This window comes from Galleria mellonella, unplaced genomic scaffold (genome assembly GCF_026898425.1).
Source record: "Galleria mellonella isolate WM207_F2 unplaced genomic scaffold, CSIRO_AGI_GalMel_v1 utg117, whole genome shotgun sequence".
Classification (NCBI taxonomy): Eukaryota; Metazoa; Arthropoda; class Insecta; order Lepidoptera; family Pyralidae; genus Galleria; species Galleria mellonella.
Genome location: NW_026441980.1, coordinates 9883139 through 9907383, shown reverse-complemented (window position 1 = coordinate 9907383; position 24245 = coordinate 9883139). Strand labels below are relative to the sequence as shown.

General features: G+C 30.9%; 1 protein-coding gene across 3 annotated transcripts in view; it reads right to left on the bottom strand.

Annotated features, from left to right (window-relative positions):
- The window catches only part of LOC113511850 (uncharacterized), a 38975-nt gene extending 15847 nt beyond the window's left edge, over window positions 1-23128 (bottom strand). For 2 of the 3 annotated variants that reach the window (XM_052896925.1, XM_052896940.1), the window contains exons 1-34: window positions 22811-23128; window positions 22614-22724; window positions 19631-19809; window positions 18696-19004; window positions 17411-17618; window positions 16702-16872; window positions 16287-16412; window positions 15688-15981; window positions 15112-15279; window positions 14132-14257; window positions 13441-13734; window positions 12503-12670; window positions 11768-11890; window positions 10164-10466; window positions 9790-9963; window positions 9325-9459; window positions 8675-8992; window positions 8391-8564; window positions 7710-7844; window positions 7289-7606; window positions 5440-5613; window positions 4825-4959; window positions 4404-4721; window positions 4120-4293; window positions 3439-3573; window positions 3018-3335; window positions 2734-2907; window positions 2120-2254; window positions 1699-2016; window positions 1415-1588; window positions 1074-1208; window positions 652-969; window positions 368-541; window positions 24-158 (exon numbers count right to left, since the gene is read on the bottom strand). In XM_052896925.1, the coding sequence (XP_052752885.1) occupies window positions 24-158; window positions 368-541; window positions 652-969; window positions 1074-1208; window positions 1415-1588; window positions 1699-2016; window positions 2120-2254; window positions 2734-2907; window positions 3018-3335; window positions 3439-3573; window positions 4120-4293; window positions 4404-4721; window positions 4825-4959; window positions 5440-5613; window positions 7289-7606; window positions 7710-7844; window positions 8391-8564; window positions 8675-8992; window positions 9325-9459; window positions 9790-9963; window positions 10164-10466; window positions 11768-11890; window positions 12503-12670; window positions 13441-13734; window positions 14132-14257; window positions 15112-15279; window positions 15688-15981; window positions 16287-16412; window positions 16702-16872; window positions 17411-17618; window positions 18696-19004; window positions 19631-19809; window positions 22614-22724; window positions 22811-22889 (6730 nt within the window). In that variant the 5' untranslated portion in view covers window positions 22890-23128. The remainder of the gene's footprint in view (window positions 1-23; window positions 159-367; window positions 542-651; window positions 970-1073; window positions 1209-1414; window positions 1589-1698; window positions 2017-2119; window positions 2255-2733; window positions 2908-3017; window positions 3336-3438; window positions 3574-4119; window positions 4294-4403; window positions 4722-4824; window positions 4960-5439; window positions 5614-7288; window positions 7607-7709; window positions 7845-8390; window positions 8565-8674; window positions 8993-9324; window positions 9460-9789; window positions 9964-10163; window positions 10467-11767; window positions 11891-12502; window positions 12671-13440; window positions 13735-14131; window positions 14258-15111; window positions 15280-15687; window positions 15982-16286; window positions 16413-16701; window positions 16873-17410; window positions 17619-18695; window positions 19005-19630; window positions 19810-22613; window positions 22725-22810) is intronic. The other variant, XM_052896930.1, reaches the window with a different exon arrangement.
- Window positions 23129-24245: the final 1117 nt, after the last annotated feature.

Here is a 24245-nt window from a genome sequence, read left to right as displayed (position 1 = left end):
TCGTTTGTAAATTGGCTGTTTACCTCCATGTATGGTGAAGGACACTTCTGCAAAGTATTCGCCGGCCAGTTTTATTGGTACTAAATCAATCGTACTGTGTTCGATAGAACCGACGTAATTATTTTGCTCGAATCCAAGTAAGTTGCCATCTTTAAACTCTGTAACATTATTAAAATAAGTTTTTTTTTTTTTAAATTATGGTAATAAGTATGGTATGGGTATAGTCTGAGCGCATGAGGCTTTAGAAACTGATATATACTCGTAATTGTATACTGTGTGTCGTCATTTGAACGCCGAACTGATTAAAAGTTAGTTATAATATTGTGTTTAGGGTTTACTTATAAAGATATTTGAGATAAATAAGTACCGTCGGGCAGTAAAATTATGACACTTGCTCTTGCAGTTGTGCTTCCAGGTTTTTGAGCGCGGATGACAAACAGCAGCTGATTATTGTTTTCTAAGACGGCAGGCGGTATCGAGTTGATCACATTCAATGTGATGGAATTCCCATCTCTACTTATCGCGAAATATTGTGAATCGTCTGAAAAATAGATATGTATATATATACAGATTCGGAATAAGGTTATTCAAATGTTATGAAATTGTTGTGATTTAACAGAAATGTGCACGTTTGGAAAACTAATGACGTACCTCCTTCCAGATCGAATTCGACGTCTGCGTCGTAGCCTTCGGACAGAGATATGGAGTTTTGCAGTTCGAGACCAGTGTCTATGGTGTAAGATCCGACATAGTAAGTTTCTGCAAATACCAATTGAGTGGGAATAGACTCGTCATCAGACACGACTTCTAGTATTATCGTTGCCACTGCGGGTAAGGCATTTTCCGCGGTTGCGTATATCTCAAGTACTACGATCCGGTTGGCGGGTATCGATTCTTCAGGGATGGGGCCATTCAGTATTACGGTAATAATGGAGTCACTTTCTAACAACGAGAAGTAACTACTCAATTCTGAAAATTAAAATGTTAGAACGAAATTACACAATAATGTACACATTATATGAAATTGAAGATAAGGAGTTTCACGACACGTCGTTTGTAAATTGGCTGTTTACCTCCATGTATGGTGAAGGACACTTCTGCAAAGTATTCGCCGGCCAGTTTTATTGGTACTAAATCAATCGTACTGTGTTCGATAGAACCGACGTAATTATTTTGCTCGAATCCAAGTAAGTTGCCATCTTTAAACTCTGTAACATTATTAAAATAAGTTTTTTTTTTAAATTATGGTAATAAGTATGGTATGGGTATAGTCTGAGCGCATGAGGCTTTAGAAACTGATATATACTCGTAATTGTATACTGTGTGTCGTCATTTGAACGCCGAACTGATTAAAAGTTAGTTATAATATTGTGTTTAGGGTTTACTTATAAAGATATTTGAGATAAATAAGTACCGTCGGGCAGTAAAATTATGACACTTGCTCTTGCAGTTGTGCTTCCAGGTTTTTGAGCGCGGATGACAAACAGCAGCTGATTATTGTTTTCTAAGACGGCAGGCGGTATCGTGTTGATCACATTCAATGTGATGGAATTCTCATCTCTACTTATCGCGAAATATTGTGAATCGTCTGAAAAATAGATATGTATATATATACAGATTCGGAATAAGGTTATTCAAATGTTATGAAATTGTTGTGATTTAACAGAAATGTGCACGTTTGGAAAACTAATGACGTACCTCCTTCCAGATCGAATTCGACGTCTTCGTCGTAGCCTTCGGACAGAGATATGGAGTTTTGCAGTTCGAGACCAGTGTCTATGGTGTAAGATCCGACATAGTAAGTTTCTGCAAATACCAATTGAGTGGGAATAGACTCGTCATCAGACACGACTTCTAGTATTATCGTTGCCACTGCGGGTAAGGCATTTTCCGCGGTTGCGTATATCTCAAGTACTACGATCCGGTTGGCGGGTATCGATTCTTCAGGGATGGGGCCATTCAGTATTACGGTAATAATGGAGTCACTTTCTAACAACGAGAAGTAACTACTCAATTCTGAAAATAAAATGTTAGAACGAAATTACACAATAATGTACACATTATATGAAATTGAAGATAAGGAGTTTCACGACACGTCGTTTGTAAACTGGCTGTTTACCTCCATGTATGGTGAAGGACACTTCTGCAAAGTATTCGCCGGCCAGTTTTATTGGTACTAAATCAATCGTACTGTGTTCGATAGAACCGACGTAATTATTTTGCTCGAATCCAAGTAAGTTGCCATCTTTAAACTCTGTAACATTATTAAAATAAGTTTTTTTTTTTAAATTATGGTAATAACAATAAAGGAGATTAATGTGTTCAATTTGTAATGCAATGTGGTATATAATATACTAATTACGTATCAGTGCGATTAAACGTGATTGTGTAGATTCGTACAATATACACACATACATATATATTTAAACTTACAATAGTAATACAAATAAAGAATGCTACGAAAAGTACAGCTATTTAGTATCATGTTAAATATAATAACCCTATTTTTTTTTCCTTTATTTGTCTAAATGACTTGTTGTGTTGGTGGAAACATATAGTTTTGCTAATAAAACATCTCTGTCAAAGGATACTGCCGAGTTTTATTTCATGCTATATTTTTTTTTTTTATTATATTACAAAGTCTGTCGTCATTTGAACGCCGAACTGATTAAAAGTTAGTTATAATATTGTGTTTAGGGTTTACTTATAAAGATATTTGAGATAATAAAGTACCGTCGGGCAGTAAAATTATGACACTTGCTCTCGCAGTTGTGCTTCCAGGTTTTTGAGCGCGGATGACAAACAGCAGCTGATTATTGTTTTCTAAGACGGCAGGCGGTATCGTGTTGATCACATTCAATGTGATGGAATTCTCATCTCTACTTATCGCGAAATATTGTGAATCGTCTGAAAAATAGATATGTATATATATACAGATTCGGAATAAGGTTATTCAAATGTTATGAAATTGTTGTGATTTAACAGAAATGTGCACGTTTGGAAAACTAATGACGTACCTCCTTCCAGATCGAATTCGACATCTGCGTCGTAGCCTTCGGACAGAGATATGGAGTTTTGCAGTTCGAGACCAGTGTCTATGGTGTAAGATCCGACATAGTAAGTTTCTGCAAATACCAATTGAGTGGGAATAGACTCGTCATCAGACACGACTTCTAGTATTATCGTTGCCACTGCGGGTAAGGCATTTTCCGCGGTTGCGTATATCTCAAGTACTACGATCCGGTTGGCGGGTATCGATTCTTCAGGGATGGGGCCATTCAGTATTACGGTAATAATGGAGTCACTTTCTAACAACGAGAAGTAACTACTCAATTCTGAAAATAAAATGTTAGAACGAAATTACACAATAATGTACACATTATATGAAATTGAAGATAAGGAGTTTCACGACACGTCGTTTGTAAACTGGCTGTTTACCTCCATATATGGTGAAGGACACTTCTGCAAAGTATTCGCCGGCCAGTTTTATTGGTACTAAATCAACCGTACTGTGTTCGATAGAACCGACGTAATTATTTTGCTCGAATCCAAGTAAGTTGCCATCTTTAAACTCTGTAACATTATTGAAATAGGTATTTTTTTTTTTATTATGGTAATAACAATAAAGGAGATTAATGTGTTCAATTTGTAATGCAATGTGGTATATAATATACTAATTACGTATCAGTTCGATTAAACGTGATTGTGTAGATTCGTACAATATACACACATACATATATATTTAAACTTACAATAGTAATACAAATAAAGAATGCTACGAAATGTATAGCAATTTAGTATCATTTTAATATAATAACCCTATTTTTTTTCATTTATTGTCTAAATGACTTGTTGTGTTGGTAGAAACCTATAGTTTTGCTGATAAAACATTCCTGTCAAAGGATACTGCAGAGATTCATTTTACGCTATAATTATTTTTTTATTATATTACAAAGTTTTCGAGTTATGGGTATAGTCTGAGTGCATGAGGCTTTAGAAACTGATATATACTCGTAATTGTATACTGTGTGTCGTCATTTGAACGCCGAACTGATTAAAAGTTAGTTATAATATTGTGTTTAGGGTTTACTTATAAAGATATTTGAGATAAATAAGTACCGTCGGGCAGTAAAATTATGACACTTGCTCTTGCAGTTGTGCTTCCAGGTTTTTGAGCGCGGATGACAAACAGCAGCTGATTATTGTTTTCTAAGACGGCAGGCGGTATCGTGTTGATCACATTCAATGTGATGGAATTCTCATCTCTACTTATCGCGAAATATTGTGAATCGTCTGAAAAATAGATATGTATATATATACAGATTCGGAATAAGGTTATTCAAATCTTATGAAATTGTTGTGATTTAACAGAAATGTGCACGTTTGGAAAACTAATGACGTACCTCCTTCCAGATCGAATTCGACGTCTTCGTCGTAGCCTTCGGACAGAGATATGGAGTTTTGCAGTTCGAGACCAGTGTCTATGGTGTAAGATCCGACATAGTAAGTTTCTGCAAATACCAATTGAGTGGGAATAGACTCGTCATCAGACACGACTTCTAGTATTATCGTTGCCACTGCGGGTAAGGCATTTTCCGCGGTTGCGTATATCTCAAGTACTACGATCCGGTTGGTGGGTATCGATTCTTCAGGGATGGGGCCATTCAGTATTACGGTAATAATGGAGTCACTTTCTAACAACGAGAAGTAACTACTCAATTCTGAAAATGAAATGTTAGAACGAAATTACACAATAATGTACACATTATATGAAATTGAACATAAGGAGTTTCACGACACGTCGTTTGTAAATTGGCTGTTTACCTCCATGTATGGTGAAGGACACTTCTGCAAAGTATTCGCCGGCCAGTTTTATTGGTACTAAATCAATCGTACTGTGTTCGATAGAACCGACGTAATTAGTTTGCTCGAATCCAAGTAAGTTGCCATCTTTAAACTCTGTAACATTATTAAAATAAGTTTTTTTTTTTTTTAATTATGGTAATAACAATAAAGGAGATTAATGTGTTCAATTTGTAATGCAATGTGGTATATAATATACTAATTACATATCAGTGCGATTAAACGTGTCTGTGTAGATTCGTACAATATACACACATACATATATATTTAAACTTACAATAGTAATACAAATAAAGAATGCTACGAAAAGTACAGCTATTTAGTATCATGTTAAATATAATAACCCTATTTTTTTTTCCTTTATTTGTCTAAATGACTTGTTGTGTTGGTGGAAACATATAGTTTTGCTAATAAAACATCTCTGTCAAAGGATACTGCCGAGTTTTATTTCATGCTATAATTTTTTTTTTATTATATTACAAAGTCTGTCGTCATTTGAACGCCGAACTGATTAAAAGTTAGTTATAATATTGTGTTTAGGGTTTACTTATAAAGATATTTGAGATAATAAAGTACCGTCGGGCAGTAAAATTATGACACTTGCTCTTGCAGTTGTGCTTCCAGGTTTTTGAGCGCGGATGACAAACAGCAGCTGATTATTGTTTTCTAAGACGGCAGGCGGTATCGTGTTGATCACATTCAATGTGATGGAATTCCCATCTCTACTTATCGCGAAATATTGTGAATCGTCTGAAAAATAGATATGTATATATTCAGTCGCGTCGAAAACTATTTGCGCGCAAAATTTTATAACATTTTAATGAATTTGTGTGTTAAATATGATTCAAATTATTCAAGATATTTAAGAAAACAGTGAAATATATTGTTAATCATTCAGATAATGTATTTGCAAATCAAAATGATTTATAAATTAAAAAATATTCAAAATATTCTCAAATCCATGCAGTCGGAAATTATTTTGCGCAGACTTAATATTTAATTTTAAATTGTTTTTAATTAATAATAAATTATTTCTAGTATTTCGTAGGGCCGTGTTTAGTTGCGATGTGATTATGCCACTCTTGTTCAAAGCGATTTATAAAATTTTTAATTGTTTATCGGTCCGATTTCTTTACATTTTCATGCAAATGATCCCATAGATGCTCTATGGGATTTAAATGAGAGCTTTAAGCTGGCCAAGTCAGTAGTTTAAATTATTTTTATTCGAACCAAAACATAGTTTTTTTAGCCTTATGCTTAGGATCGTTGTCTTGTTAAAAATTCCAGTCATAATTTAAATTCATTTTATCAACATTCATTTTATCATGAATTCAAATTATCTTCAAATATATTAATATAAGCGTCTGCGGTCATTTTGCCCTTAATAATCTGAAGATTTTCAACACCGTTATATGAAAAATATCCCCATACAAGTACTGATCCACCGCCGTGCTTAACGATGCCCACAATATTTTTCGATTCTAGCATTGAATTTGGTTTTCGCCACAGATATTGTCGTCGTTTTAATCCAATACAATCAAATTTCAACTTATCAGACCAAACTATCGCTTTTCAAAAGTCCAATGGTTTATCTTGGTGTTCGATGGCAATTGCGTATCTCGCCTTTCGGTTTATTTTGCTAATAAATAGCTTTCGTGTGGCAATACGGCCAGCTTCAACAATCCTGAACTTAATTTGTATTATAACCAGATCGAGATTTAAAGTTTCCTTTATTTCTGTAGCTCTTATCTTTAGATTCTCCTTCACTAGTCAAACGATTCGTTCGTATGTTCTGGGACCTGTTTTGCGCTTACGGCTACTTCGAGGCAAAGAGTTTGTTGAATTTCGTTCAGAATTTTTTTTAATCGTATCTTGAATTGTTCTTAGTGGAATATTCATGTTTTCAGCAATCTCAGAAATTTTTATTCCATTATTTTTCATATTAATTGTTATTTCACACTCTTGAACCGTTAATTCTATTTTTTTAGGCATTCTGATAAGAATATTAATATTATAATAATTAATTAATTAAAATTTTAGGAGATGTAAAGTCAATCTAAACATAAACATTCAAAACACACTTATTTTTTAGTAACATATACAATTTAAACACGAAAAACTTTTGGTGCAAATACTTTCCGAATTAACTAATTATGATTAATATTTAATTTTGTTTATTACAAGCAATAATTTATAACCCACATGTGTCTATTTTCTTATAAACACATGAATCTTCGAGACTGTGCATAATTTTCCTTTTTAGTTATCTCTAATTGCAATTAAAATAAAATTTCTTGTTCATTTTACAACGCGCAAATAGTTTCCGACGCGACTGTATATACAGATTTGGAATAAGGTTATTCAAATCTTATGAAATTGTTGTGATTTAACAGAAATGTGCACGTTTGGAAAACTAATGACGTACCTCCTTTCAGATCGAATTCGACGTCTTCGTCGTAGCCTTCGGACAGAGATATGGAGTTTTGCAGTTCGAGACCGGTGTCTATGGTGTAAGATCCGACATAGTAAGTTTCTGCAAACACCAATTGAGTGGGAATAGACTCGTCATCAGACACGACTTCTAGTATTATCGTTGCCACTGCGGGTAAGGCATTTTCCGCGGTTGCGTATATCTCAAGTACTACGATCCGGTTGGCGGGTATCGATTCTTCAGGGATGGGGCCATTCAGTATTACGGTAATAATGGAGTCACTTTCTAACAACGAGAAGTAACTACTCAATTCTGAAAATAAAATGTTAGAACGAAATTACACAATAATGTATACATTATATGAAATTGAAGATAAGGAGTTTCACGACACCCCGTTTGTAAATTGGCTGTTTACCTCCATGTATGGCGAAGGACACTTCTGCAAAGTATTCGCCGGCCAGTTTTATTGGTACTAAATCAATCGTACTGTGTTCGATAGAACCGACGTAATTATTTTGCTCGAATCCAAGTAAGTTGCCATCTTTAAATTCTGTAACATTATTAAAATAAGTTTTTTTTTTTTAATTATGGTAATAACAATAAAGTAGATTAATATGTTTAATTTGTAATGTAATGTGGTATATAATATACTAATTACGTATCAGTGCGATTAAACGTGACTGTGTAGATTTGTACAATATACACACATACATATATATTGAAACTTACAATCATAATACAAATAAAGAATGCTACGAAATGTATAGCAATTTAGTATCATTTTAATATAATAACCCTATTTTTTTTCATTTATTGTCTAAATGACTTGTTGTGTTGGTAGAAACCTACAGTTTTGCTGATAAAACATTCCTGTCAAAGGATACTGCAGAGATTCATTTTACGCTATAATTATTTTTTTATTATATTACAAAGTTTTCGAGTTATGGGTATAGTCTGAGTGCATGAGGCTTTAGAAACTGATATATACTCGTAATTGTATACTGTGTGTCGTCATTTGAACGCCGAACTGATTAAAAGTTAGTTATAATATTGTGTTTAGGGTTTACTTATAAAGATATTTGAGATAAATAAGTACCGTCGGGCAGTAAAATTATGACACTTGCTCTTGCAGTTGTGCTTCCAGGTTTTTGAGCGCGGATGACAAACAGCAGCTGATTATTGTTTTCTAAGACGGCAGGCGGTATCGTGTTGATCACATTCAATGTGATGGAATTCTCATCTCTACTTATCGCGAAATATTGTGAATCGTCTGAAAAATAGATATGTATATATATACAGATTCGGAATAAGGTTATTCAAATCTTATGAAATTGTTGTGATTTAACAGAAATGTGCACGTTTGGAAAACTAATGACGTACCTCCTTCCAGATCGAATTCGACGTCTTCGTCGTAGCCTTCGGACAGAGATATGGAGTTTTGCAGTTCGAGACCAGTGTCTATGGTGTAAGATCCGACATAGTAAGTTTCTGCAAATACCAATTGAGTGGGAATAGACTCGTCATCAGACACGACTTCTAGTATTATCGTTGCCACTGCGGGTAAGGCATTTTCCGCGGTTGCGTATATCTCAAGTACTACGATCCGGTTGGCGGGTATCGATTCTTCAGGGATGGGGCCATTCAGTATTACGGTAATAATGGAGTCACTTTCTAACAACGAGAAGTAACTACTCAATTCTGAAAATAAAATGAACAATGAATCAAAATTTTCTCATTTTTAATTGGAACGTGAAATGTTACACGAACCTTCTCAATTAATATTATATAAGAGTATTTTAAGAAAATCTTTTTTCTAGCAAATTTAAAAATAAGGTTATATTGGATGAACCAATACGAGTACACAATAAACAGTAATAATGTATACATTAAAGCTTTCTGTGAATCTTGAAAAAATATGTTTATTATGAATTTAATAGTACAATTATATTTGTAATTTGATTGATTTAAGCATGTTTCATTGTATTTTACTGTGATGAATTGTGAAGAGAAAATAAATTTAAAAATATTACCTCCAGATACACTATATTCGGTATCTTCTGTGTGATCTTTAATGAGACTGATATCTTCCAAGGATAATTGATCATCTTCTATGGATCCAATATAGGAATTTCGTAAAAATTTCATGACAGTGGGATCGGTAAGTTCTGGAATTTTAAATATTATAAATAAATAAGTAATTATAGAAATATATATTAATACATTTATGTTACTTACATTATTGTATGCAATATTGTAATAACTACAATTTTAGAGCACACATGGTTTTCAATTAAAAAAAAAAATCTAAATTACTTTCACCTTTATGAGTAATTTTTGACAATTCGTATTACTAATTATAGCGACATTAATCTAATACCTACTTGAATTTGTTTCAATCAAGAATACTATGTTAACACGGTTGGGACATTTTTATGTCTACTTACGGATTTTTAAGCTAATATTATGACAATTTATTTATTTGTTTATTTACTTACCCGCTGGGAAAGTAACTGTTATAGCTGCATTTGCCCCGACAGTTGAGGGTTTTTCGGCTACAATGTTGAAAATCAATCTTTTCTCACTAAAAATCACTTCTGTCGGGATTGGATTTGTCAAAGATATTGCTACATTATTTTCTAATTGTGTCAAGCTAAAATATTGTGAATGTACTGAAAATAAAAAAAAAAATAAGCATTGAATAGTCTATTCCTGCTACGACTGTAATGTTGTAATGATCAACCGAAACACTTTACAATAATTAACAATATTTTTGAACTCCTATTTCCATTAATGCCTATCAGATATATATATTTATTTGAATCAGCAATGTAATAAAACTTTTTTTTTGAAAAACTAAAATATATCTTACCACCAGTCAAATCAAATGATACCGTGGAATCATATCCTTGCGATAAGTGTATGTTTTTTAAATCGATTCCATTATCTGAATAAGCAGCATAATAAATATGTTCATTAAATACAGGAGCGGTGACGTCATCTTTTATTATTTCAATCAATAATGCTGTTGTAGTGGTTTCAGCATTAATAGCAGAGGCACTTAGGATTATCGATATGAAATTATTTTCTGAAATAACATTGTCAGGAAGCGCTTCCAATGACAATATCGTTACTTCGTTTCCATTATTCGTTACTTCAAAACTGCTATCAAAATCTAAAAGAAATTTGAAAATATTTAGTATGTATACAACAGTATTTTTAAAAAAAATTTATAGAACGATCTCTTTAGTAATAAAAATATTTTGCCAATACCTATCCTCCGTGGTTCCTAATCTGCAAGCTTTTTATTATTTTATTTTTTGTTAATTTGTAACACAAACCTACCTACCTATAATAAATGTTCTTTAATGAACATTTTCTTGTTATAAATATTTTTTTGAACGTTGTTTTTTAGGAGTTTACGATATTTCGCGACAAGGTTTGCGCGTTTGCGGACTTCCAGTCCCGTTGCTATCAATATACCCTATTAGGTCGACCCTTACATGGCCCCTCCTGAAAACCATAGTATTGAATTCCAGGTAAATTCCTCACGTTGGGCTAACTGACCTGCCTTTTCAATCTCACCTATCATCTCTTATTTATACCTCGCCAGGGTATACCGTCAGCGCAGGCGGATACCACTCCATTGTCATCTATTAAAGAAGACCTTCTGTGACCTCCTTTTAGAAGCTTGGGGACCACTTTGGGTGATACTATCCACATTTTGTTAAATACTAGTAAGTATACAGTATATAAATATAATCTAATTTATCAAATGTTTGCAATTCAATAAAGTGACATTAAATTAATTTATCAAAAAAGGTTATTAATTTTTGAAGTACATCCACTTATATATACTATTTTATTCGAATTATAAATATATTGAGCTTAATTCTGATGCGCCATTCTCTAATCCTTTCTTTAAAACTAATATTTTAATTTAATATTTTCACAGTTTATAATAATTTTAACTTAAATCTATTAAATTTAGTTCATTTTAGTTCTGGAAGTAAAGATTTTTTTTTATACGACTTAGCAATGGCAAACAAGCTGACGGCCCACCTGACGGCAAGTGGTAACCGTCGCCTGTAGACATGAGCAGTACCATGGACATAACAGAGTATACTGTTTCGCCCATGATACTCCCCATGCATTGCCATTCCTGAGGATTAAGGTGTTATTTTTCTGTACCCTGTAAATTCACTGCCATATCCCACCCTTCAAACCGAAACAGGCATGTAAAAATAATTGCTTCACGGTTGAAACACGAATGGGACAGAGGTACCCAAGCAAACGACTTTTGAATTTTTTTTCAGAGTTTTCAAAGATTTCGTTGTGATATCAAATATAAATTTGTATATCAGGGAGAGGTTTAGAGAGTGAATTCGTGAAATAATGAATGAATGAACGTCTCAGAATTCTATTTACCTTTGCACGTCATGAAAGATAATAATCATTATGAAAAATATCACTTACCACTTATAATTTTGAAAATGACGTCATCATCATAACCAACATTTAGTATGATGGTATCATGTTTCAATATCCCATTCTCGTAAGTTCCTTTATATGTAGGTGCTTCAAATGTTAATAGCCTTGCTGTAATGGGGAGTGTTAAAAAACCATTTCTGAATAAATAATATTTATATGAAGGAATATTAACAAAAAGTGGGAAAAAAAAAATAAAAAAATAGTGTCGAGGGCTATATTAATAAATAAACGATAGGCGTGTATGTTTAATTCAGTTATGTTTAAATTTACTATTATAGCATATTTATTTTACTTTTTAGTTTTAAGAAAAGTGTGGTTCGCTATTCTCAGAATACATTAATTTATTGATAAAAAATCTTAATATATAAAAATCCCGTGTCACGATGTTCGATCCGAAAGCGTTTAATAGATTTTAAATGTGTATTGTATGTTCCGACTTAAGAGATTATAAAATGACTACGGAAAGAGAGAACCGATTAACTGTTCTATTTCGACTTTCAGTATCTTTCCCTTTTCACTATATTCATTCATGCTAATCTCAGAAATCGCTCAACCGATTTTAATGATATTATGTATATATGTGTATGTTTGCTCCAACTTGGGAGATAGAAAAAGTTTTTATCCCGATACAAACAAACGGATCCGGTAGGTTGCGATCGTTGTGTTGCAAAACGTCGTTTGTTGGAACAGCTAGGATAATAGAATATATAAATAAGTAACCTGGTGGTAATATGATCTGCACGACGGCCGTGGCGCCGATAGTCCTGGGTTTAGTTGCGGTTATTACAAGCGATATACTTTGTTCAGCGAGCACTTCTGCTGGCAAGCTCTCCACGGTCAATATAGATACTGGTCCATCTCTTTGTAATTGAAAGTAGTTCGCATTAACTAAGAATTGAAAAAATTGAATTAATGCACAATTGATACTAATGAATGTACTTAAATTTATTTGTGTAAATTAAAGGTACATCTTTGATAAAAGGTAATATTTTCAATCATTAAAGGCTAGACAAAAAGAAAGATGAGTTCTTAAAACCAATGGATTTAGGTATGGATTATAATAATAGTAAATTGACAATAAGTACTACCTATATTAAGCATAGGTAGTCTATTTTTTCTCTACCCTCCCTATGAAAGATCTTATAGTATAGATTTAAATCTCAAACATAAATCAATTATCTATACTTATAATAAATCTGTAGAGAGGTCAATTCTGTACATGAAATATATTTCAAAAATAACTATCAGAGGATGATTAGTAATCGATACTGATGCCAAAAATGCAATCAGTAAAATTTGTGTCTGTCTTTCTGTCTGTCTGTATGTTCGTTATAGAAACAAAAACTACTCGACGGATTTTAACGAAACTTGGTACAATTATTCTTCATACTCTTGGACAGGTTATAGTATACTTTTCATCACGCTACGATCAATTGGAGCAGAACAGTGAAGAGAAATGTTAGGAAAACGGGAGAAGTTACTCCATTTTTAAGCTTCCGTCGCGTGTGCAGCCTTAATGGCCACTTTTTAAAATGTAAAAGAAATAAATATTTAATTTTACATTATACACGAGGTAATACCGACAAACGGAATGGAAAAGTAAGGGTGTCAGATTATTAAATTACAATGTTATATTAAATAAGTAATAAATAACCTACCTCCATCAAGTGTGATATCTACAGAGTCATCATAGCCTTGCACTAGTTCTATTGGTTCAATAGTCAAGTCGCTTACAGAAGGGTCGTAGGTTCCCTCGTAAAGTGCTTTCTCGAACAGAGGAGTTGTAGTATCGTCCTTAATTATTTCTAGAGTTACAACAGCCGTAGCTGAACTGCGTTCAGTAAAAGCTGTCACTTGCAAGTTTAAAAAGGTATTTTCTTCGATGACGCTGTCAGGCAATGGTGCCATATTCAGCGTTATACGATTTTCTTGAATGGTTACGGTAAAGTATTCTGTAAGATATTTTTACTTTGATATTCTACTATTGTGATTCGTTTTTCTTTTAAATTATAAAACTATAAATAATCTGTATGAATAAAAATGAATCGCTTAATGTTTTACTAAGAGCAAAATTCGAAAATGGTTGTACCAATTATTTTTATTTTTCAAATATTTGTTGGATTCCAAGCAAGGTTGTTATTAAAAGAAAATTTTAATTAATATAAATGTTAAAATGTAAAAGCATCATTCTTTTTTTCCATACTGTTAATAACTTTTGACAAAATGACACCTGTTGAGTCAACTAGTACGTTGTAAATATAACTAATCAGTGTCAAAAATTTTTTTAAGCAGCCCATTGTATTATATCAAGTAATTTTGCTTAAATAATCAATAATTAAATGGCATTACCATCAGAGACATCGACTGACACTACATGTCCTTCATATCCCTTTGTTAAAATAAGCTCAGTAATTAGAAGTGTATTGTCCACTACAACACCTTCGTAAAAAGCTCGCTCGAATTCCAGATTGATATCTGTAATAAGTGTAAATATTAATTAATTATTTATCGTAATTTCATTCACGTGAACTGGTTACCATAGGATAAATATATTCGTGGGGAAAAATATGGCCTATATTGGACGTCACAGTATGTTTTGTAATATTCATGGTGTTGTTTTTGTAGATAGGCGACGATTACTTTCTATTGGATGGGTTGTCAGCTACGTAATATTTTTTATACGTCGTATAAAAAATATTACTCAAAGATACTGAAGCTTTCAAATTTTAAAAGAGTATTATAATCGGTTCAGTTGATGACTCCATTCCCGATTTCATCCCCTTAGGAGATGACTTACCCATTTATCTGAATCGCATATATCTTTTATGTATTTTTTGTATATATATTCTTTTATCTCGTTTTTTTGTGTATGTATATCTACATCTGTTGTGATTTGTGTGCAATGCAAATAAATTAATTATCTATCTATGTATTATAATTATTTTAACTGACTTTCGAATTCAATACAAACTTCTGAATTATTCTTTATCTCTTCACAAGATGAACATTTAAAGATTTTCTCATCACTCGTTTATTGTATTATATATATAAGGAACCTATTCCGCAATTTTATTTTTATAAATATAGTTATCAGTTTTGGCTCAATGATGATGAGCTAGTCAAATATGATTTTTCTTTTTTCTTTATAAGAACAATAAAATGTCTTAGTTTACATTTATTTATTTACTAATAGATCTGTATATATATATATATATATATATATATATATATATATATATATATGTGTGTAATGTCTTTGTTGTATTCATAATATTGTTATATTATGAATATAACAAAGACACAATACATAATATATATAATAGAGTTACCTGTTGGTAATATGATCTGCACGACGGCCGTGGCGCCGATAGTCCTGGGTTTAGTTGCGGTTATTACAAGCGATACACTTTGTTCAGCGAGCACTTCTGCTGGCAAGCTCTCCACGGTCAATATAGATACTGGTCCATCTCTTTGTAATTGAAAGTAGTTCGCATAAACTAAGAATTGAAAAAAATTAATTAATGCACAATTGATACTAATGAATTTACTTAAATTATTTTTTGTAAATTAAAGGTACATCTTTGATAAAAGGAAATGTTTTCAATCATTAAAGGCTAGACAAAAAGAAAGATGAGTTCTTAAAACCTATGGATTTAGGTATGGATTATAATACTAGTAAATTGACAATAAGTACTACCTATATTAAGCATAGGTAGTCTATTTTTTCTCTACCCTCCCTATGAAAGATCTTATAAAATAGATTTAAATCTTAAACACTTTTTATTAAAAGAAAAATAAATTTAATTTTACATTATATACGTGGTAATACCAACAAACAGAATGAAAAAGTAAGGGTGTCAGATTAATAAATTACAATATTATTTAATAAGTAATAAATTACCTACCTCCATTAAGTGTGATATCCACAGAGTCATCATAACCTTGCACTAGTTCTATTGGTTCAATAGTCAGGTCGCTTGCAGAAGGGTCGTAGGTTCCCTCGTAAAGTGCTTTCTCGAACAGAGGAGTTGTAGTATCGTCCTTAATTATTTCTAGAGTTACAACAGCCGTAGCTGAACTGCGTTCAGTAGAAGCTGTCACTTGCAAGTTTAAAAAGGTATTTTCATTGAGGACATTATCAGCTAATGGCGTCATTGTCAATGTTATACGATTTTCATCAATGGTTGCTTGGAAGTTATCTGTAAGATAATAGAACAGTTTTTACCAATAGAAGAAAATGAATGAAATTAATCATTCTAATTCTATTATATTATAAGACGCATTGATAGTTGTGTAAATATACAATATTTAAATTACAAAATGATCTTTGTAATGTGTAATAAGATTTTACTATTCATTTTACTTTCAGCTTTATCCTATATTTCTTTTCTGATTTGTGGGTGAAAGAAAAACTTATATTGAGTCGTTAAACTCAAAAGGTTAAAAAAAATTATAACTACCAATTTCATCATTGCAATAAAATTTAGAATTTAATTTTAATTACCATTAGAGACGTCAAGTGTTACTATGTGATTTTCATAACCTTGTGTTAATATAAGGTGTGCAATTTGTAGCGTATTATCGATGATGAAACCTTCGTAATATATTTGTTCAAATTGTAGACCGATTTCTGAAAACAAATACGAGTTAATTAAAAATATAACAATTTAACGTTGTATGTGGTTTTTAAATATCGAGGATTTGTTCCAATTACTTTTAAATGTTGTAACAGACAAATAATAAAAGTACAACCCATAATTTTTATTTTTCATCCCTAGTCTTCGTATACAAACAGCAAATCAGTCCAATTTTTTTATATTATTATATTTAATTTTACCTCAATATCGCCGGATGGTGAATGTGGTTTAAGGCGTCCTAATAATGCAGTAGGATTATTAATGCTGTCGTCGAATATTTACCTTCAGGCAATTGTACAATTACGGTAGCTGAAGCTCCGCTAGTAAATTCCCGATGAGCTCGTACTATGATATATATTTGACGCTGTGTTAAAATTTCGTTTGATAGCGGAGAAATAACTTCAAATGATACTTTATTTCCATCTCTGATAAGACTGAAATATTTACTGTATTCTGTGAACATAAATTACTTTTACTTAATAATTTTTATAATTGTTTTAAATTTGTGTATTTTTATTTCTGTCTACAAGAATGTCTTTGCACTTGAAAGACTTACTTTCGTAAATATGTTGTGGCTAAATGAGTGACTAGAGATCCCTCATTAACTTACATTAGGTACTTATATAATGCTAAATGAGTAAAATTAATTGATATTAAGAAGATCTAGAATAAGATTTACACATAAATAAATTAGACGTACATGTGTATATATATAAGTGTATATATACTCGGTAATCATTTGTAAATCTTTATATTTCATTAAGTATTAATGTGTTCATACGAATTATGAAAACGTTTTACGTTATATTAAGTTACATATTATTATATTAATTTTAAGATTTGTGTCATACTTAGTATAAAGGTAAATTATATTAAATTATAAAGGTATATAAAGTGACTTAGAAAGTAAAGAAACTTCAAGTTCTATTTTTTTTTTAAATTACTTTTTGCTTAGTAAGTACTGTTTATTCATAACGTGAGATATATCTACCTTCCTCTAAACTGAATTCGACTTCTTCGTGATAGCCTTGCTGTAATGAGATAACTTTTTCTAATATTAGCTCATTTTCTCTGGTATATCTGGCGGGGTAAAATGCTTCTGTAAATACTGGCTCTTCAGGCCATGTCACATCATTATGACTATAGATAAGAACTGTAGCATAAGAAGTTCTAGGTGGATCCCCAGTTTCGTCGACGTCCTAAAAAAAATCGTATAACTGTATATTTGTTACTTGTTAAGTGTCAAGTAACAATAATAGACATAATGATATATTTGTATCGTTCGCATATCCTATTTATATTATTAATGCGAAAGTTTGTAAGGACGAATGAATAGATGTTTGTTGCTCTTTCATGCAACTATTGAACGGTTTGAATGAAATTTGGTGCATGGTTAAATTATATTGTAATTTAACGTGTAGAATACTTTATGTATACACTCACGCGGGTGAAGTCGCGGGGTAGAGCTAAAACATAATAAAACAGAAATAAATCGGACATCGCATAAAAAGAAAATTAATAATCAGGAATAAAACTAAGACCATGTGTGCATCGCAGTAAGATGGTGAAAGAAACAAATTTTATTATAAATATTATATTATATCATATACTCGTAAGTAGTTATCGTGATGATAAGTTTTAGTAAAAAAATGGTAAGCATCGGTAAATTAAAGTAACATGATCAAATCTTATTAATTTTCTAGTTTAAGTAATCAATGTAACACTTTATGTGGTTGCTAAGATGATTAGTCAATTTTACAACATATTAAGTTTGTACTCTAATTTAACTATAAGAAAGGTAATACGATGCTACCCACATTTAACTATGTTGCACCAAAAGTATTTTAAACATTGCAAATTTAAGTGTGTTTATATTCAAAATTGTGATATCTTTTGTAAATATTTAAATCAAAGAAAGTTATTTAACTATCATACAGATTCGGTTTAGTTCGATGTCTAGTAGTTAGATGTCTTACTAAATTAATTGATTACTTAATAAAGACATTATTGTTATTATTAATGTAATGACTTTAAATTTTATTAATAAATATTAATTAACAAAATTCATCTACATATATTTGGAACAAAGACTAATAATTCATTTCTATTTAGAATAATAAACATAAAATTATACCCTATATTATACATTCTTCATAATGGTTAATGACGTGAAGCATACTAATAAGAACGTCATAAATAGAAGTTCCTTCTACGAGTTCTGACAAGGGATAATATGAAGATATCGTTATCATTATTACGAAAATAATAATACTTACCGTGGCGCTTATGATTAGTTCGGTAGATTCTGGTAGAGTTCTAATAAATGTCGTAGTCCTCAAAATAGCTTTGAATTCTTTTGGTTCTGTTGATGATACTTCGTCGTATATAATTTCAAAGTCTTCACTGCCAGTTAGACCGAAATCAATTCTCTTCGTTGTAAGATCTATATCTCTCACAACTATCGAATCGCAAGCTCCAATAACGTATCCAGGTAGTAAAGGCGTTGGAATTGTGAATTCAAATATGTCAGCAGGTCGAAACTGAGGACTATTATTATTTGTATCCTGTATATTTATTGTGAACAACTGAAATAAAAAAATATTATAATAAAAATAAAAAATTTGGCAAACAGAGGCAATTATATTTTGATTTTCCACAGAGATTTTGTATAAAATTCGTTTGTATGGCCTTCTGTCCCATTCGTGTTTTTACCGTGAAGCAATTGTGTTTGCATGGCTTTGTTTCGGTTTGAAGGGTGAGATGTGGCAGTTAATTTACAAGGTACAGAAAAATATCACCTTAGTCCTCAAGAATGGCAATGCATGGGGGGTGTCATGGGCGAAACAGTATACTCTGTTATGTCCATGATACTGCTCATGTCTACAGGCGACGGTTACCACTTTCCATCAGGTGGGCCGTCAGCTTGTTTGCCATTGTAAGTTGCATAAAAAAATTAGCTTATAAGGAATATTATATGAACGATTTATCATAAATACTACAAATAAATAAATAAACATCATTATCGATATATTAGATAGTGCCATATAATATCAAATTAAGACCTAAGCTAGACCCTAATCCCACTCTGTTCTACGTAATTATCTCGTTAAATCGACATCTGATAGAGCTGCTTAGAGTAGGTACCTCATTTGTGCAAATATTTAAAAAGCTTATTGATCTAGTATCAAAACCAAATTTGAAAAATATTTACCTGAGAACCGACAAGACCATTTGTACACTTGTATTGTACCTGTATAGATATCGATTGTGCCGTTTCATACTCTTCGTATTCTTCAAATATAGAAGTTGTGCTTAAGGAGAATATTGAACTACTGATTGAACCACTAAAGTAAATATTATTAGGTCCTTCATGGAAAATATTTGTAATTTCTGGAATAAATAAATGTCTAGATAGTAAATATATTCAAAGGAAGAACGTTCAAGTCATTATTTTAAACAAGAAGTCAACGTTTTAGGCTATCTATACGTGTACATGTCGTAGCTATGGCATTTTATAGCCAAAATGGGTTTGGCTCTTAGATGGAGTGTTTCCATAAAAATGCTTTGCCAAAAATAGGGCAACTTTTTATCTATGTATGTGTAAGTAGGGATACCATAATGTTCTGTTTTACTTAGTATGTGGCAGAAATGTGTATTTGCAGGTTAAATTTAAAAATCGAAACTATACAAAATTATTACGAATATATTTGAAATAACAGGATAAACTACATAATGATTTATAATGATGTTCTTTATACTTATTATTTTAATTTATATCCGAGTCTAGACTTAATTTTCACTTTTAAATAATTGAAAATGATCGATATTTTAATTAATACATTTCTATTAATTTGTATATATGTACATTATATCAGATAAAATAGTCCACAATTTTAATTATAGATCTGATAAAAAGAAAAATTCAAACCACTTGCAACAATTAAAAAAATTTTTTTGGTATGTTTTGATTAAAAAAAATGTGTCAAAATATAAAGTCAGCAAAAAATAAATATGTAAATATATACTGTAACCTATATATTTAAATGTACATATATAAACAAACGATAATTTTGCTAACTTAATCTGTTTTTGATACTCGATGCTCTATTTATATACGAATAATCTAGTTTGGCTATAATCTTACACATTGTTCAAATTAAATTCAAATACCTAATGTCTATTCACTAGACTTGAAAGAATTAATACAGATGCTAGTAATAAGAAATTATAAAGCGAAATTCTCTTCACGAACAGGTATTATAGGGAATAGCCCACATAAAAGTAAAGCTGACACTGTTTAAAATTCAGATTGGATTATAAATTTATACCACGGAGTCAGAAACCAAAATAGGTATATTTCGAAAAGTAGACGTGAAATTTCATATCCTCTTTGATGTAAAGAAATATGCCTGTGTCTTGGCAGTTTCCAACAATTTGAGATTGGCATTATTTAAATCAGATACACTTTATTTGTCGAGCTCTGCAGCTAAAAATCAATTACTATGCTTTTAGGTTGTGTATTGGACAGATATCTGTTCACAATGGTGCTATGGTCCGCAACAAAAGATTCATTCCAAAGATTCTTAAGCAGGGCTTAAGCCAGTTAATTTAATATAATGCTTTGATAAAACCTTTATAAGTTTTAATTTTATAAAAAGACTGCTACGAGTATATTATGGCATATAATTATAGTATATCATTATATAGTATTCTTATTTTAATATTACACAGCAAATCCTCTTGGTTTAAATTGTTTTAAGTTACCTTTTAGATATTATTATATATTTATATACCATAGAGTTGTTACATTTTGACTCAATAAATAAATAATGGAGTACCATAATAAAATGTATATGTATAAGTTATTTATAGGGTCGTGACTTCGTTTGTGTGGACTTTTGTAGTAAATTAAGCAATGTTTGATAAATTTAATTTGAAAAATTCTGCGTAATTTTCGATCGATTTTTTTTTTACATTTTTCCGTGGTATTTTCCCGTAGTTATTATATTGTATTGTAACTCAGTATAATAATATTTACTCACAAAATGTAATGTCAAAATTTGTTGAACACTTTTCCGTGATGCATGTAAAACAAGACATACAAACAGTTAAAATAAAAAAAAATGGTAATTTGTTTGATATTGAAGTTATTAACTATAGAAACAGTTTCGTAGCAGTTTAATTATTATTTATGAGTTACATTACAATATTTCATTTAAGATAATTATTATCGAACATAAATTTATTATCAGATCGATTGAATTCCGTCAGTGCTCTTGAACATGAGTAATGATTCTTTAAGGAAATCGATTTGGAGTACTGATTTGAAGCAAATGTTCATAATTTAAAGGCAAACTTAATGAAAATGTACATCTTTTATTTGAATTTATGGTTGATTTTATTTCATTACTTTCAACTGTTTCTATTTTTATTATTGTATCCAATATTGCAAAATTAACCAATAGAAAATAAGTAAATAACAAATTCTTTCACAATAATTTTGTTTCATAGATATGCTACGAGTACAACGACATGTTTCTTAGGATTAGACTTGTAAATATTACAGTTTTATATATTACTTTATTATTTGTTCACAATAATTTTTGCTCCGCAAAAAAAAAATTATAGCAAGCTATCAATAATTTGTCTTAAAATTAAAATGTAACCTAATTGTAAGTCTCAAAAAAAAAATACGATAAATTAAGAATCACCTTACTTAGGAAATCGCTTAAAAAATGCAAATTGAGGCTAATATATTTTTATTTGCTTCAGAAACGTAAACCTAAGCCAATATGTTATTGACTTAGGTTTACGTTTAATTATTAGAAAAAAAAATACCAATCTGATAATCTGAAAATAAGTGTTGAAATAATAATAATTCTTTTAATTTGAACGAAATCGTCGCATATTGTCATTTTTAGGTATTCAAAATTTAATAAAATTATACCTATTGTAACTAGTATTATTAAGTAATTGTAATTAAATGGTAATTTTATTCTTCTGTAAAATTTTTAATGCCAATGCCATTTTTAAAATATCATTAATTGTGTATCCATCAATCCAATATATGAGTAGGCTGAGCGTATCTTCATTAAGAATGCATGAATATCCAGTTATAATGTACAACTATCAATAAACATTTATTATATATTCTGAATATGACATAAATATTAGATATTATGACAAACAGTAACCTGTAACAGCAGAGGTGGCGACATTTTGATAAACTTCCCCTCTATCGATATCTTTGATGTTTACAACTATGGGCTCGTACCATACATCAATGCCTTGTAATAATAAGCAATCTGTAATTTTACAACAGTTTTATTATTGTAGTTGTTGTATATGCCTTAAGTCTTCTAGATTCAACTAAAAAATAGTTTACATCTACCTTGTTGGGCTTTTATTCCTTTACATATTATCAATAATATTGATATTGCAAAAAAGTGTATACTCTTCACGTAGGCCATCTTGACCTAAACTAAATTAGGAGAGGCTTGAAATACAAACATCCACAAAAGCATTGCGTAAATCAAATGAAAACAAGTACTCAAATTATTCACTAACAGTGTCCAAGTTTCTTACTGTACGCATACACTTTGCTTTATAAATGACTTTAAAATCTACGAATTTAATAAAAACACATGCACAGTATAACAATTGAATTAGGATACAATAAGATAAAAACGTCTGTTCATTCGCAAAATGCGCAACAATCTAATTGTCTATTTGATGTATATCATCAATATAATGATGATTAGAATATCTATAGATTAATATCTATGCAAGGAAATAACATGATACCCATTATCAATATTACGATAAAGAGTTAAATATTTAGTTACATTATTAAAAAAGGCAAAGTAAATATACTTAATATTAAATTCTTAAAGATATCCTTTCATTTTATTAGAAATCTAAATTGGAAACTAACTTACTTAGGGACTTATTGTACGATTGTTTAAGAAATTGTCACGAATAAAAACTTATTTCTTAGCGTTTTTAACTTTTGGGCGACAGAACACTGGCAATTTAAGTAAAAACTTGTTAATGTCTTTCAATCCTATTCTTACTGATTTATTATAGCTAGCAAACAAGTAAATGCTAGCTTATAATTAGAAATATTAATAGATAGATAAAAAATGGTATTTACATATTACCTTCATAACATGATAACTATGAAGTTGTCACGGATAAGCAGAGAAAGTATTTGTGAATAGTTCGATAGTTAAAGATGGTCAGATTTACTTTTTTATATTGTTGTTGAATTTTATATTTTTAACAAAGGAGGATTTAAAAAAGGAGGTTCTCTGTTCGACTGTACTTGATACGTATGTATATCGCTGTCTCATTGAACAGAAGGTTTACTCTGCGGTAATTAGTCCCGTACTATATTAATATTTTTCGATTCTGACTGACTGATTGACCCATACATCAACGCATAGCTAAAATCACTGAATCTAGAATTTTTGAAATTTTGCAGGTAGGTTCTTTATATAGGGTAAGTGAACAATAAAAAAGAAATTTTGATAACTCAACCTCTATAGGGGTAAAACGGGGATCGAAAGTTTGTATAGAATTTCGTTAGTTTACAAATGTCTAAATATTAATGTGTGAAATATTAGATTTAAGCTTTTAGTTCAAAACAAAAATTAATATGTTTATTGGCTTTTGAAGAATTCACCTATAAAGGTGTAAAATGATGGATGAAAGTCAAGAGCAAAGCCACGGATAAAAGCTAATAAATTATAAACGATTGTATCATTATCCTAACAAAAAGTTCATTTCTATACTGATTCGAGTAGTGCTTTCTGATATCTATCTAC